The sequence below is a fragment of the Silurus meridionalis genome, chromosome 17 (assembly GCF_014805685.1).
Source record: "Silurus meridionalis isolate SWU-2019-XX chromosome 17, ASM1480568v1, whole genome shotgun sequence".
Classification (NCBI taxonomy): domain Eukaryota; kingdom Metazoa; phylum Chordata; class Actinopteri; order Siluriformes; family Siluridae; genus Silurus; species Silurus meridionalis.
Genome location: NC_060900.1, coordinates 23,590,908 through 23,606,873, shown reverse-complemented (window position 1 = coordinate 23,606,873; position 15,966 = coordinate 23,590,908). Strand labels below are relative to the sequence as shown.

Below are 15,966 nucleotides of genomic sequence, written 5' to 3'. Positions count from 1 at the left end.
ACTTTGATTATTTTTGCAGCTTGCATAATGGAGGAATGTTCTGAGAAACACTAATTTGCCTTCGGATGTACACCACTCAGGCATAACATTATGTGAATAACACTGATTATCTCTTCATCATGGCACCTGTTAGTGGGTGAAATATATTATGCAGCAAGCGAACATCTGGTCCTCAAAGTTGATGTGTTAAAAGCAGGAAAATTGGGCAAGCGAAAGCATTTGTGCGAGTTGACAAGGGCCAGATTGCGATCTCTAGACGACTGGGTCAGAGCATCTCCAAAACTGTAGCTCTTGTGGGGTGTCCTCAGTCTCCAGTGGTCAGTATCTATCAAAAGTGGTCATGTCGATAAGCTTTTATTGACATTTGAACCATATACAGCTGACGCAGTACACAGTATAATTAGACAACGTTCCTCCAGAAACCGTGCCGCTACATGAAACAACATTGAGCGACATCACACAACATAGAGCTACATATCAAGTCAAGATATCCGTATGCAAATTGAGTCCAGTCAAGTGGTCCAAGAAAGAAACAGTGGTCAACCGGCGACAGGCTCATTGATGCACGTGGGAAGCGAAGGCTGGTCATTGTGGTTCGATCCAACAGATTGCTGAAGAAGTGAATGCTGTTGATGCTTGACGGGGTCGGAACTGTTTTGGCAGCAAAAGGGGGACCAACACAATATTAGGCAGGTGGTCATAAAGGTCACAGCAGACAGCTCTTATCCAGAGGGACTTACAAACATCTCACTCATACAACAGAGCAGTTGAAGATTAAGGGCCTTGCTCAAGGGCCCCACAGTGGCAGCTTTAGCGTGGTGGGATTTGAACTCACTACTTTCGGATCACCAGTCCGACATCTTAACCTACTGCTTTCTGACTTTACTAGATGTTAATGGTTCCTCTCAAGGTTTCTTCCTCATAACATCTAAGAGAGTTTTTCCTTGCCACAGTCGAGATGGCTGCTCATCAGGGATAAATGCACACAATTCATCTTACCTGCTGATTTCTGTAAAGCTGCTTTGAGACCATGTCTGTTGTGAAAACCACTATAGAAATAAACTTGACTTGACTTAATGAGTGTATGAATGAGTGTGAATGATATCCAGACATGGCAGGTCCCATCCAAGCTGTAATTCTGTCTCCTCTGTTTCTAGGATAAACTTTAAATCCAGCACATCACTGACCAATGCAGACTTAATATGAATAAATTTAGTTTGACAAGTTTGGAGACTTTTTCATTCATTATCATATAATAATCGCACATAATTTCAGAAAGAAGTCAAAGAAGTGTCATAGTGATTCTCAGTGGAGAAGGGAGGAGAAAAAAGGCACCCATTAGCCATGGCAATTGTGATCATTGTGTGTTGTTTTAATGTTTTTGGGTGTTTACTGAAATAATTTTTAATAATATCGAATTTGAACTCTGAGGCACGCAGCGCCTCAGGGGCTAACTGGCTAAAACCATTGGGTGCAGTGGAAGTTAGCATGCACTGCTACCTTTCCCCATGAACCATGGCGACTAGTGCAAGGCTTCGGTGCGAGTTCTCGGCTAGAACCAATGTTCATTCCAGGTTCAGACATGAAATAAATATCCTCCACCATGATTAATAGGTGAAGCGGACGGTGTAAATGGCCTGCTTTCGGTCGAGGGGCGTGTTCTTGCTATCTTGACTGAAAGCCCCGCTGTCTCCCTGTGTATCAGCTAGCTAGCTTTACTAGCTTAGCATGTGGCTGAAAATAGCCAGCGTAGCCTAGCGCCTCCGAGACAACTACACTGGGAAATGTCTAGATTTGACCTGGGACTTGTTCTGTTCGTGTTAAAGGAATATCCGTGTCTTTTTATGAGCCCCGGGGAAACATTTCCACCTGTATAATGTCCCCATGAGGGGAGGTTTTATTTTTTTTTTATCGGCGATATTTTTTACCGGCGTTTTTTTTTTCTCCGGAGGAAAAAACACAGCTGCTAGTAGGTAGCGGGCAAAAACAAAAGAAAGCTCAATCCTTTTCTGGTTTAAAGACAAGGTAATTTAAATGATTTGTTTGTTTTTGAGGTGTGTTTAAGACGTATTTAGTGAACGTGTGCCGAAAATGGATCGTCAATGTCGGATTTTTCTCAGCACATTCGAGTGGATAAAGGGTTTACAGGCGGACTGATAGGGGAGTTTCGTCCCGGTTTTTATCGCTGGGAGGGAAAAAATAATAATGCCCTCAGGCACCGTGTACGCTTTTGACACGCCGTCCATTTCGATACGCTGTGCCACGAATCAACTCGTAGCGTTTGCGCGCCTGTCCGTCACCGCGTACTTCCAGCCGAACTTCTGCTCCAGACCGCTAACATGGCTGACATTTCGTTCTGGAAATGAGCCCGCGCAACCTAACGTGACTACCCCCGCGCGGCTCCTGATTGGTCCGTCACGAACGCGACGTGCGTACCGAACACGCTGATTGGCTGTTTCAACGCTTGTGGGAAACTTGCTAGTTTTGGCGACGACTCCTGACTTTTTCTGACTCGAGTGATACATTTCTCAGCAACTTTTTTTTCTATCCGCCCGCAACTTTTTGCCTTCCTGTGCATAATTTCGGATTTAGAGGCGACTACAGAACGAACCGGACGACTTTATACAAAAATGTATCCTGAAACGAAGGCCATGTTCACCGATTTAACGCCGAAGTGCCGGAGGCCTTGAGCGTAATATCAAAGTCCCGCCCCCCCGAGAGACGGCAAAAATAAAAACACAGTCGCCTATAAGTGTCCTGCGGCCCGCTGAGTTCTCCTTTTATAACTCATTTTTACTTTGCATTTAGCCATTTTATAAACATCCACAGATGTGATCATCGACCGTCTTGCCTTATCTATCAGTGTGTAACCTTCACGGTATGTTCATGCTCCTTATTTCCTCTATACAGTCTCAGGTTTGGGTTCAGGATAGTTTTTTATTTGGTTCTCTTAACTAGCCAAGGAACTCATTCAGTGCCTATTTTATGTTATTACCCAAAAATTGTTCTTTATCGGTTTGTGCATAGACAGTAACAATAACAATAACAAAAGTTTTGGAGCTGTCCAAGTTGGGAAATGTTTTCCATACGATCAGTCATGAGTAGTAGTTTATTTTCATTAGGAAGCATTTTAATTGAGGTATTGCACTTGTAATTACCTGAAAATTACACGTGTAACAAAAGTTCAAAATGTCTTTAAATCCTGTCTTGGATTTGTCCCCACTTCCGGTAACGAGCAGCGCGCGCGTCTTGCGTTTAAAGGCACGTGACTTCATAAGTGTAAACAAACACGTCCCGTTTATTCCCTCCCACACACACACACACACACACACACACACACACACACACACACACACACACACACAGGAGCTTCACTTGGTAAAATATCCTACAGACTCATTCCAGGACTAAACATAAAACAGACACATAAACCACATCAGAAAACTTCATGCAGAACAATTATGAAAGTTGCATGATATCAGTTTAATAGCTGAAACTCCAGCAGAAGGGACATACTGAACGAAATGATGGATTGATGTGCATTTACGTGCATGCCGTATTTGATTGGATTTGCTGTATATTACTTTATGAAAGCGCAAACGTTGCAGTCACCAAACTAATGTTGCACCGAACACGTACAGTATCATCAGCCAGAATCAGTATCTATTCCTAACCGAAAGCTTTGATATTTTATTAAAGAAAACGAGATTTTTGTTCTTTGCCTCTATTGAGAGCGAACAGCAATAACAACGTGTTGTTTCTGTGTAGGTTCAGGCTCAGCGTGGCTGCGTAAAGGTGTCCATGAGAAAGCCACGCCGGAGAGGGGGCCTCCCCGGGGGCTTGGGCGCCAGGAAAAGCGATGCTGCTACACCTCGGAATAGTGGCGCTCGGGGGGCCGGACAGCCGCGCTCATCCTCGCCGTATAGTTTTAAAGTCTCCCCGACACGAGAGACCCTGACCTACGCCCAGGCCCAGAAAATGGTGGAGGTGGACCTTGATGGACGGCTGCACCGCATCAGCATCTTCAACCCTTGGCCATAATCACGGAGGATGAAATGATGGCGCAGGACATGGCTGAGTGCAACAGCAACAAAGAAAACAGCGAGCAGACCTCTGCAGCCATTGTGAGCAGTCCAAGTCGCAGGTCTGCAAACCAGAAGGGCAGGAAGAAGGACTCGAAAAATGCATCTTCTTCGTCTCAGAACGCGCACAGGCAGCATCACGCGCAGCAGAACTCAACCCAGCACCACAGTAACAACTGCTCAGCTTTACCTGAACCCACGTTCAGGGTTCTGGAAACGTTCGAGCCTATCAAAGCTCCACCGCTGCCCACGGCGTATTATCGTTACATCGAGAAGTCTCCGGAGGAGCTGGAGGCCGAGGCGGAGTACGACATGGACGAGGAGGATGCAGCCTGGCTGGAGGTGCTGAATGAGAAACGGGCATCGGAAGGCCAGACGGCTGTAGCGGCGGACACTTTTGAGCTCCTGATGGACCGGCTAGAGAAGGAGTCATTCCTGGAGTCGAGAATCCCTCAGAGCGCCGTGGACGAGGACGCATTCTGCTGCGTGTGCCTGGATGACGAGTGCCTCAACAGCAACGTGATCCTGTTCTGCGACGTCTGCAATCTGGCAGTGCACCAGGAGTGCTACGGTGTGCCATACGTCCCAGAGGGGCCCTGGCTCTGCCGCCGTTGCCTTCAGTCTCCCTCGCGACCCGTGGACTGTGCGCTGTGCCCGAGCAGAGGCGGCGCATTCAAGCAGACAAGCGACGGACGCTGGGCACATGTGGTGTGTGCCATCTGGATTCCAGAAGTGTGTTTCGCGAACACTGTGTTTCTCGAGCCCATCGAGGGTGTGAACAATATCCCGGCAGCTCGCTGGAGGCTGACCTGCTACCTGTGCAAGCAGAAGGGCCGTGGCGCCTCGATCCAGTGCCACAGAGCCAACTGCTACACGGCGTTCCATGTCACTTGTGCCCAGAGGGCTGGACTTTTCATGAAAATCGAGCCGGTACGAGAGACCACGGCCAATGGTACGATGTTCTCGGTGAAGAAGACGGCGTTCTGCGAGGCTCACTCACCCCCTGACAAGGAGGGGTCCGATGACGAAGAGAACGGCGGCAGAGTGCTGGGCTGCCGGGCCAGTCGAGGAATGAGTGCCTACGCGCAGAGTCCGCCGCTGATCAAGTCGCCGCGGAGCCATAAGAAAGAGGTCAATAAGAAAAAGAAGAAGGGGAAGAAAAGTCCAGAAGTAACGTCCAAAAAAGCTTCGACGCCGCTGGTCACCGTGCCTCAGATTCCCCCACACAGGTGAGCAAACGCACATCCTCACACACAGAGATGTCGGTTTAATAAGATGTCTCACAATGCACTTCACTGAGATATTTTAGATTCTGTCAGTAGTGATGCAACTGATCCAATTGCGATTTTTAAATTCAATATCACACGAAACTTTTTTTTTTCTCTCAAATTCAGCTATTAAAATATATTAATATATAATTTCTATTATATTTATATTATTATTATTTGCCGAGTCAGCAGTTCTTGAGGTACCAGCACAACAACATACCCGGCAAAATATCGTCTAATTACCATTATCGATAAACAAGTTAACCACCCTCACTGATGTATTTATGACTGGATGTTTAAAATTTTTATTATAATTTACTTATATTTTGCCATTTAACATTAATTTAATCATCTTTCCTTAGTATCTGCAAGACCTCCTAAGTATCTTGCATAAATAATCGTGCATTTATTGCCACTGATCTATTTCTATATTGTCTTCCACAGGTTAAACAAAGTTTTTAAAGGTATCATTATTCAAAAAAAGAATTATTTTATGCAGCGGTTGCACAATTATTGGTTACTGAAGCGCCAGTCACGCAACGGAGTGCCTCTGATTCGCCGGTTACACTCGCATCTGCAGGCCCAGAGGAGCACGGATCAGGTGGGTTTTCACCACAGGATTTGAATATGCGTGTTTCCATGCCATGCTTGTTAGAGTTTTTCGTGTAGGAACTTACCGGGGCTACAGACGAAACAATCCAGGAGTGTTGGTTAGATAAAGAACAGCTTCGCATACATGTTATCTGAGTCATAATGTGTCGTCTGTGTCTCGCCCCATCTCATATTTTCTGGCTTTTTTGTGTGTATGCATGCACAGACCGAACCGGACGAGAAGGTCAGCGCCGTGCGAGAAGAGCTGAAATACTGGCAGAAGCTCCGCCACGATTTGGAGAGAGCACGTCTCCTGGTGGAGCTCATCCGCAAGAGAGAGAAGCTAAAGAGGGAGCAGGTAATATCAGGTTTTTCCTCCCAAAAAAAAAAAAAAAAAAAAAAAAACAAGGATTACCGTAATTTCTGGACTATTAAGCGCACCCAAATATAAGCCGGACCCTCTGAATTTAACAAAGATTTTTATTTTGAACATAAATACGCCGCAGGTTCCTACATTGAAACTAATAAACTTTACACAGGCTTTAATGAAAGACAGTGCCTGTTACACGGCTTGTATCTAAACAGTAGCCTACCAAGAAAGTCATTGTTCACTGTCTTCCTCCTTCCTTTCACAACAATTTCTCTCTGGAGTTTTTCTTTTGGCATCGTCGTGCGTTTAAAAATCACCATCGGTGAATCTTTTCTCGCGATGCCGTGCAGCTCAGAACACAGGTGAAGTGTGTGTTTTCATGCCCGTTTGTTTTCAGAGTGACGAATGATTTGCATTTCCTGTAGACAGTCTGAGTGAGCGGCAGGTCAAACGCCAGAGGAACATCATCCATATTTATGATGTGGTGCGGCCCGATTCAGTGGGAGCGCATCTGATTTAATATAAAGAGTTTCATTGGTTCACCTGAACCTGTTCGGCAATTTCATTGGTCTAATGTTATGGGGCTCAGTTTTTTGGCTTGAAGTTTGTGAAACCGGAAAAATCCACATATTAGCCGCTTCGTTGTTTAAGACGCAGGGTTCAAAGTGTGGGGAAAAAAGTAGCGGCTTATAGTCCGGAAAATACAGTACTTTATTATTAGATGGTTATTTTTTTGCTTTCGGTGGTTCTCAACATTCAGTCCGTGGTGTTTTTTTATTTCTCTTATACTATAACATCATAACACACTACTCTTGACTGGCACTGCTGCTAAAATAAGTTCTCAGTATATTAACCAAATGACGCTCGAGTCTATTTATAGCGTTCTCAGTTACAGAATGTTTATCAGCCTCATCTAAACGTTTCAGGAAATTATCAGCACCGTGGTTTGGTTTAGTTTCAACAAAAAGGTAAACAGAATGAATGAGCTCATGCTCTGCTTATGAGAGTGCAACAGACGAAGATCTAAACAAGTATCTGTGCCACCACTGACTGACTAAAGTTAAAAATGAAATATTTTCATACTTTGCGTTTTACACCCAATTTTTTTTCCCTCTTTTCTTCTTCTTTACACTTCTTTACACACTATTTGTGCTCTTTGGGCTTCGAGAGAGAAACATTAAATTAATTGTGTCTCACGCTGTGTCCTGCAGGTGAAGCTGCACCAGGCTGTGATGGAGATGCAGCTGACTCCTGCTCTCATGCTGCAGCGCTCCACCCTGGACCAGCTGCAGGAGAAAGACGTAGCACATATCTTTGCACAGCCGGTGAACCTTAAAGAGGTACGGGCTGAGAATCGTCACCTTTTGAGATGAAGGGTGATGATCTGAGTGGTGGAAGTCAAGGGAAACTCTGTTTTTTTGCATTGTCAGGAAAAGCAAAAGGATTTCTGTATGGTTCATCTCAATAATGAAATCTTTCTTCATGTCTCTGCAACTTAGTCACAAATGCATCATACGTCACAGATACACTATATTGCCAAAAGTTTACGGACACCTGGTCATAAGTATGGTATGTGCTTTCTGAGCATCGCGTTCCACATTTAGTCTGAATTTGCTCCAATAATTCCTTCCACTCTTTTTCCACTAGATGTTGGAGTGTGCTAGTGAACATTTGTGCTCAGTGGTGTTTGTAAAGTCAGGTGCGGTTGTAGGTGAGGTGAGGAGGCATGGGGACACACTGCACAATTGTGTGCCTTCAGCGTTTGCGATAACAGTTTGGGAAAGAACTACGTATGACTGGAAAAGTCTGGTGTCCCAATACTTTTGTCCATATAGTGTAATTTATTGTTTTGCTCTTGATGAGATCTTTGACCTTTTTCTCTGCTGGGAGATAAAAAAAAAAAAAAAAAGTTATTCTCTGTTTCTTAGGTACCAGATTACCTGGAGTTTGTCTCTCAGCCCATGGACTTCTCCACCATGAGGTCCAAACTGGAGGCTCACCAGTACCGCACTCTTTCCGACCTGGAGGTCGACTTCAACCTCATGATCTCCAACTGCCTGCTCTATAACGCTAAGGACACTGTGTTTTACAAAGCGGCAGTGCGTCTGCGGGAGTTAGGGGGCGCGATCCTGCGCCACACACAGAGGCAGAGTCACAACACAGGGCTGGACCCTCACACGGGCATGCACCTTCCCGAGTCGCCACACAAAAATGACTACTATCGCTGCACCCTGGAGGACGGTGAGTCCAAACTTGAGCTTCATGTTAGATTAGATGACGTGTCTTATTTTAAATGCAATCATGCTACAGGAGAATTTACGCAGGTTTCAGATTTGCCTAAAGAATTTCGCAGTTCGAGTTTTTACTTCCATGTATATCATGCAGTGGACACCCTGCTAGACCCAGAGAACCGGCTGCACATGACGGTGGAGGACCAGCTGAAGGAGCTGCTAGATAAGCTGGACGTGGTGACGGCAATGCGCTCAAGCGGAGCCCGCACACGGCGCATTCGGCTGCTGCGCAAAGAGATCAACAACGTCCGCTACCGCCGGAACTCTCACCTCTCTAACGGGGACGCCAAAGAGGACGAGCAGGATGAGGACGAAGACGACGAGGACAAAGAGATGGACACCGAGAACAATCTGTCTTCATCCTCAGACAAAGGTTATACAAGTGTTTAAAATCCAGCATAAGTCTGTCCCACGTCGGTTAAGTAGCTATTTCTCAGATCTGTACTGAATATTTAATGAAGTATTTCCATTTGGAGAGACTTTGACTTCATTTTAACTACATTTCAGTGTCAAAAATCGTATTTTTTACTCAGCTACATTTTGCAAATTTTATTTTATTTCTAATCGGATAAAAACCTAACTGGTCAAACGCAGCAAGCGACCAATCAGGGTCGAGCACGTGTTCGTTTCTGAGCTTGTTTTGATCGGCGCTTGTTGGCGTCTACTGATCATACAGTTCAGCATCAGTCCAACATCAAGCAGAACATTTGGAGAGGAATAAATGATGGAAGAAACTCCGGACTCAAACTCGCTACAACCCTAATGATCTCATTTGTGCGATTTTCTAGTAGTTGAAACTTTTTTTTCAATATCATTCAATTAATAGATTTGTGTGCTGAAGGTCACATTAGTCTTTTCACATAAACGGAGTTGATTAAGCAAAGTGTCCTGTGATAAAAATGATGAGAGGAACATTAGAGCCGTAATAAATCAGTAATTTGCATACTTTTGAATAGTACATTTGAAGGCAAATACTTTTGTACTTTTACTCAAGTGGAAGTTTAAAGGGACAATTTTACTAGAGTTCATCAGCATCCATGAATTTGTCAGCAAGTGTCATGTATTTATTTCGACCAGTTCATCTCAGAAGCTTCATAATGATTGTACTGTTATCATTGTATCCAACATCCACAACTAATCTAATCTAACTCTGTTTTCATTTTCAGATGATTGTAAATCCACACCCCCTCCCACCCTGGAGCTCTCTGGTCTGGCCTTATCTCCCCCTCCCGGAGAGACCCCACTGGATCCCCCCACCCTCCGGCCAATGACTGACCCTAAAAACATGTCCCCACCTGAACCCCTCAAACCAAGCACTGGGAGTCTAGACGCAGATACAGAGGTCATCGCGGCCTCTCAAAACTCAAGGGTACGAGAGACCCCACCCGTATTGTCGCCCAGCGAGGGGAAGCTGCTCAATGGTATCTCAAACACTGAATCTCCGACACGGCCTGTTTCAGGAGGAGTGGGTCGGCGCACTTCTATCCTATTCAGAAAAGCGAAAAACGGCGTCAAGCTACATCGTGACAAAGACAATCCGCTACAGAACGGCGAGAGTAGAACCCCGCAGCGCCCCCCTCCCCCTCCGATCACAACCACTTTTACCCCTCTAACCACAGACTCAACGGTTCCACCCGTTCTCACCCCAGCCAATCAGAGAGCTTGCAGCCACAGCGCCAGTCCCGAGGAGCAACGGGAGAAGACCCCACCTCGCTCGATAGAAACCGGTATAACCGCTAACTTTTGTCATGACTAATTTGTACAGTGATGAGAAACTGTGGAATGACTCAATGATTCTGTCACAGTACTGCAGATTAAGGTGGAAAATATCCGTATTTCTTTTGGCTTCTAATTACCTTTCAAGGCCAAAAGAAATAGAACAAATATAAGAGCTTTAAGAGAAGCCATTGGAAACACTAACGTATTGAATTGTGTATAGTTTATATGTAGAGACTAAACGACATTTGATGTTGCAAAGTGTTGAATAAATGTCTCCTCAAGAAAAAGTCAATAAATTAGGCATTAGACATTTAAATGAGTTTATTATTCCTATAGTTCCAGAGAATGAGTAAAGATAGTGTGTATATGTATGCATGTCAAGTCAAGTCAAGTTTATTTGTATAGCGCTTTTCACAACAGACATTGTCTCAAAGCAGCTTTACACAAATCAACAGTTAAGGTGAATGGTGTGAATTTGTCCCTGATGAGCAAGCCATGGCGACAACCCCAATTCTGGTTGTCTGGTCCCCAATTAAGTTGAACCTTAAATTTTTTCGATGGTCTATATGACTATAGCGATGCGATAAAATTGTAAAAATATTGCAAACCTGGCGCTCGTCCACACACTCGCTACCACGTACGTATTTACTGTATAGTTTATAGACTGCGGTAGTGTCAATTGCTCTGTTTTCCTCAAATATGTACTGTGATTTGTTCAATTATTACCCCATACTGATCACTATTCTTTGACCTCTCGGTAGGGTAGACCATGTCTGGACTTTTTTAATTTACGGATTACAAGCTTTTGTGTGTGTGTGTGTGTGTGTGTGTGTGTATTAAACACATAGAACATTTAATTTAATCATGTAATTGTAGATAAATACATTATTTTCTTATGTAAAAAAGTAAAAACTGAACTGTATGTGGTTTGGTTTTCTGTCAGTTACACAGTCTGGATATTTTAGTCATAATGTAAGAAGGGTCTGTGGTTTTGGCGGTTGCTTCTCTCTCTTCGGGACGTACTCATTTCTAAATTCATTTTTGCATTCGCAGCTCTCACAAACGGATTCAAAAAGCACAAAGACGGCGGTTCAGACTCCGACAGCAGCTCCTCGCCCATTCTCAAAAAGGAAATGTAAGCGTCTGCTGTGCTACAGTCCTTCTAGACATAATAAAGCAGCATTTATACGTCACGTCCTACTGAGAGTTTTTAAATACACACATCTGTCAGTGCTGTTCTTTTGATGTGTTTATTATAACAACTTATGTACAGTATCTCACAAAAGTGAGTACGCCCCTCACATTTTAGCAACCGTATTAGCTTGTTCTTTACTGATTTATTGACTGCCTTTCTGTTTTTTAGTACATTACCACCAAAAAAAAGTCGCGGAAAACCTGCACTGTCTAAAGTACCATTCCTAGAGACCGTTAACGGAGATTCGGATTACACTGGACCAGGTAGGATAACTTCTACTACTGAAATCAACCTGAAATAACAAGCTACATATTCTACAAACATAAATCGTAAACAGAATGTATTGTAGTAACCTTTGTGTCTGCGATTTTCTCTTTCTCAGTGGATATGTTGTCTATAGAAAGTGATTCAGAACCCGAGCCTCTGGATCTCGTGTGGGCCAAGTGCAGAGGATATCCGTCCTACCCTGCTCTGGTGAGAGATGTTCCTGGTGCTCTGCTACTTTAGTCAGATTTACTCCACTGTAGATGTGCAAGTAGAGCCCTGGGATCCTGTGGGAAGAGCCGTGGGTGTAGGAATGCTCTGATCATATAGAAGTCAGATGTGAAGCTTGTGGGACCTATAAGTCCATGTTCTTTTTTATGGGGGTGTGCTGGATATTTGGTGGCTGCATTTGTACTTATTCAAATTCATTTATTTGTTCATCTTCAGTAGCCACATCATTTATAGTCAGGGTCAGAGTAGTTTTTTATTTACATTTTTTTTAAATGTGTATATACATTTATTTATTTATTTATTTATTTTATTATTTTTTTTTTTACACAAAGCAGCTTTACAGAAATCCAAAAACAGATGTATGAGCAAGTACAAATCCTTCTTATAATTGTTTGTGTTTGAAAAAATTATAGTTTTACAAATACACATTTCAGCGTCATCAATAATCTGTGTGCAATTTCCTTGATAACCAATCAAGTGGACTCATGATTCCATTTATTATTTTTAAGTACCTGGGATCAACAGTGCAAAGTAATGGAGAGTGTGTTAGAGAAGTGAAGAAAAGGAGTGCAGGCAGGGTGGAGTGTGTGGAGAAGAGTGATAGCAGGAGTGATTTGTGATAGAAGAGTATCTGTGAGAGTGAAAGGGAAAGTTTATAGGACTGTGGTGAGACCTGAGATGTTGTATGGATTAGAGACAGTGGCATTGAGTAAAAGACAGGAGGTGGAGCAGGAGGTAGCAGAGCTGAAGATTTTGAGGTTTTTGTTGGGAGTGATGAGGATGGACAGGATTGGAAATGAGTTTATTAGAGGGACAGCGCATGTAGGACGTTTTGGAGAAAAGGTGAGGGAGGCGAGATTGAGATAGTTTGGACATGTGCAGAGGAGGGACACGGGGTATATCAGTAGGAGAATGCTGAGGATGGAGCTGCCAGGAAGGTGGGAAAGAGGAAGACCAAGGAGGAGGTTAATGAATGTGGTGAGGGAAGACATGCAGGTAGTTGGTGTGTAAGAGGCAGATGTAGAGGACAGGGGGGTATGGAGATGGATGATCCCTAATAGGCGACCCCTAATGGGAGAAGCCAGATGAAGATGTAGAGCCATCATCTGTAGCGGCAGCAATATAATAAAATAAACTGAAACCCATAGGAAAATATAGGATAGGAGTATAAATGAAAATCATAGCCTTAGTGGGCCGGATCGGTCAGAATTCCATCAGGAGTGTTGGCGAGTGGGATGGAAAAAGCAGTCTGGTGTTGACATCTATTCCACTACACTTCAACAAGCTTGCACCAGTGGTAACCTTCAGTAAAAATCTGGCAAATGTGTGTTACAGTAAAATCTAGTGACAAATGGCAACATTTGATTCTTAGAAACATGCTTCTAGGTGTTGGGACCCAAATGGTGTGTTTAATTGAATGAATGAATTCATTAATTGATTTATTTGTAGTTATTAGGACAGTGGTGTTTGTCATACATGTGACTAAATGTTCCCTTTCTCCCCGGGTAGATCATAGATCCAGACATGCCGGAGGAGGGTGTGTTGCATAATGGCGTGCCCATTCCTGTGCCACCTGCAGATGTGCTGCGGCTCGGAGAGCAGAGACAGGAAGAGGCTGGAGAGAAACTCTTCCTCGTCCTCTTCTTTGACAACAAGCGCACCTGGTATGAATAAATGTAAACCATAAATGTAGCAGAAATTCGTCTAGCCGAAACAATAGCACTATTTTCCTACATAGATTTCAATAGCAAGGATTCATATATTTCGAATTAGAAAAAAAGTTTCAATTATTTATTTATTTCAATAAATCTATACTATAATATTCCCAAAAGTGGAAAAACAGCCTGTTGTGTGTGATTGTATGGCATCCCTGAAGTTGTAATGCACTTTATCACAACATGCACTACATTGCCAAAAGTTTGCGGACACCAGGTCATAAGTACGGTATGTGCATTTTGAGCATCGCATTTGCTCTTAAGATTTCCTCCACTCTTCTGGGAAGATGTTCCACTACATTTTGGAGTGTGTTTGTGGACATTTGTGCTCATTCAGCCAAAAAAAAAGCTTTAGGTCAACTCAGGTAGTGATGTAGGTGAGGTGAGGAGGCCTGGAGTGCAGTTTACATTCATCTCAAATGTGTTCAATAGGGTTGAGGGTCGGAGCTCCATAGCAGGAGATCTTCCACTATGTATCTAACCCATGTAACTAACTCATGGTCAGCGTTCATAGCGTTCATCCCAATACTTTTGTCTGTATAGTGCATTTAATTCGGGAGAGATCATTCGGATCTCGTGTACCAAAATGAATCCCATATTTTCTAAAATAAACATTTGTTGTCGACTGCATGGTTTTGTGGAAAAGCCCATCGTCTGTTTTGTTGTCGTTGCAGGCAGTGGCTCCCTCGGGAGAAGCTTCTGCCGCTGGGGGTAGACGACACGACGGACAAACTGCGTCTGATGGAGGGTCGAAAGACGAGCATTCGCAAATCGGTGCAGGTGGCATACGACCGAGCCATGATCCACCTGAGCCGAGTGCGCAGCGACCACGGTTTCATCGCCTCCAGCTACATGTAGAGAGGAATCCCACTGCGCATCACTACCCGAGCTCATCACTACAGCTCAAAACTACATACGCACAATCGGCTGCATCCAGATCCTACCACTCTGCTGAGTTTGTAGAGAAACTGCGAGGTGGAGTTCAGTGCATTTCTTTCCAGTGTCAAGGAGTTGCAGCCATGCTTTTATTTTATTTTTTTATTTCCTCTTATTCCTCTTATGGTCTGAATGGGTTGGAGAACAGATTTTTTAATGAGCAGAACGGAGTGTTTTTATTTTTTTTTTTTTTTTTTTTATGCTAGTGTCACTTTAAATCCTGTGGTTTTGAGCGTGGACCGTATGAAGGCTGGATATAGACATCTAACGTCATCTGTTCTCTGACAACGAGCCGCTGAATCGAAGGGAGCGAACGAATCAGCCGGCGAGCGCGTGCGACCATGTGAATGAATCACTGCCATTTTTCTTACGATAGCTTTTTACTTTTTAACCTTTTACAAACCACTTCTTGTATATTAAGACACTCGTGTATATATCTACTTTTTTTATCACATGATAATCTAATTTAATTCGGATCTCGCGTGTGAGTTCGGCCGTGTCCTGGACGTATGAAGAAATTTCGAGATGTACATATTTGTTTAAAAAAAAAATGAACACAAATAAAACAACGATCAGATCACTGGCTTGCTGCAAACATGTATCCTGCTTGTCCTCGACTGTGTGCGTACATTCAGTTGCCAGAAAAAAACAAAACGTACTTGCAGTTTGTCTGATTTTGCAGCCGGTTGCCACTGGTTAAATATTCACACTTTTTTGATACATAGAAATGTAATTTATTTATGGAACACAAAGAACGAGTGAGAGAGCGAAAGAGAGAGACTTAAATTATATATCAGTTAAGGATTGAAATTAAAGCTTATTTAAGGTAATCTATTGAAATGTGGTTTAAAGAAGATGAGCTTTGTGACCTTGATTTTAGTTATTTTTAAGCTTTTCAAAATTGTGCTGTAAGAAAGATGTACACAAACTGTTAGACAGTAAAGAAAAGAAAAAAAAAACTTTTTTTGGCACCACAAAGCACAGAGCCTGTATTTATTATAGAACGTTGTTGAGCTTGTACCTGTTTATAAGATGTTTTACGCCGCTTGTATAAACTGCAGATTTTACCTACTCGCCAAATATCCTGTCTGAAACAGTATTTTCTCACGTGGGGGAAAATAAATGTTCTATTGAAACTCTTAATTCTCATATGGTTTTATTTGAAGTTTTACAGGAATATCTTTGGCTGTTTCCAATCTAGTAAAATCTAGGAATTTTTAGAATCTGCCTACTTGTAGATTCCCAAAATGGGACTCGTGAGTGTTAAAATGGCCCGGCAGCAAGAAAAGGCAATGACGTCTGTG

At 43.3% G+C, this 15,966-nt stretch overlaps 1 protein-coding gene across 1 annotated transcript; it reads left to right on the top strand.

Moving 5' to 3' along the window:
- The first annotated feature begins 1,038 nt into the window (after positions 1 to 1,038).
- On the top strand, positions 1,039 to 15,805 carry brpf3b (bromodomain and PHD finger containing, 3b). The gene is given in 14 exon segments (XM_046871463.1): positions 1,039 to 2,878; positions 3,769 to 4,024; positions 4,027 to 5,311; positions 5,795 to 5,951; positions 6,168 to 6,299; positions 7,523 to 7,651; positions 8,240 to 8,552; positions 8,697 to 8,975; positions 9,769 to 10,329; positions 11,375 to 11,456; positions 11,685 to 11,779; positions 11,899 to 11,990; positions 13,521 to 13,675; positions 14,401 to 15,805. Coding segments are annotated over 13 exon segments (3,687 nt in total). The 5' UTR covers positions 1,039 to 2,878; positions 3,769 to 3,801; the 3' UTR covers positions 14,585 to 15,805.
- Positions 15,806 to 15,966: the final 161 nt, after the last annotated feature.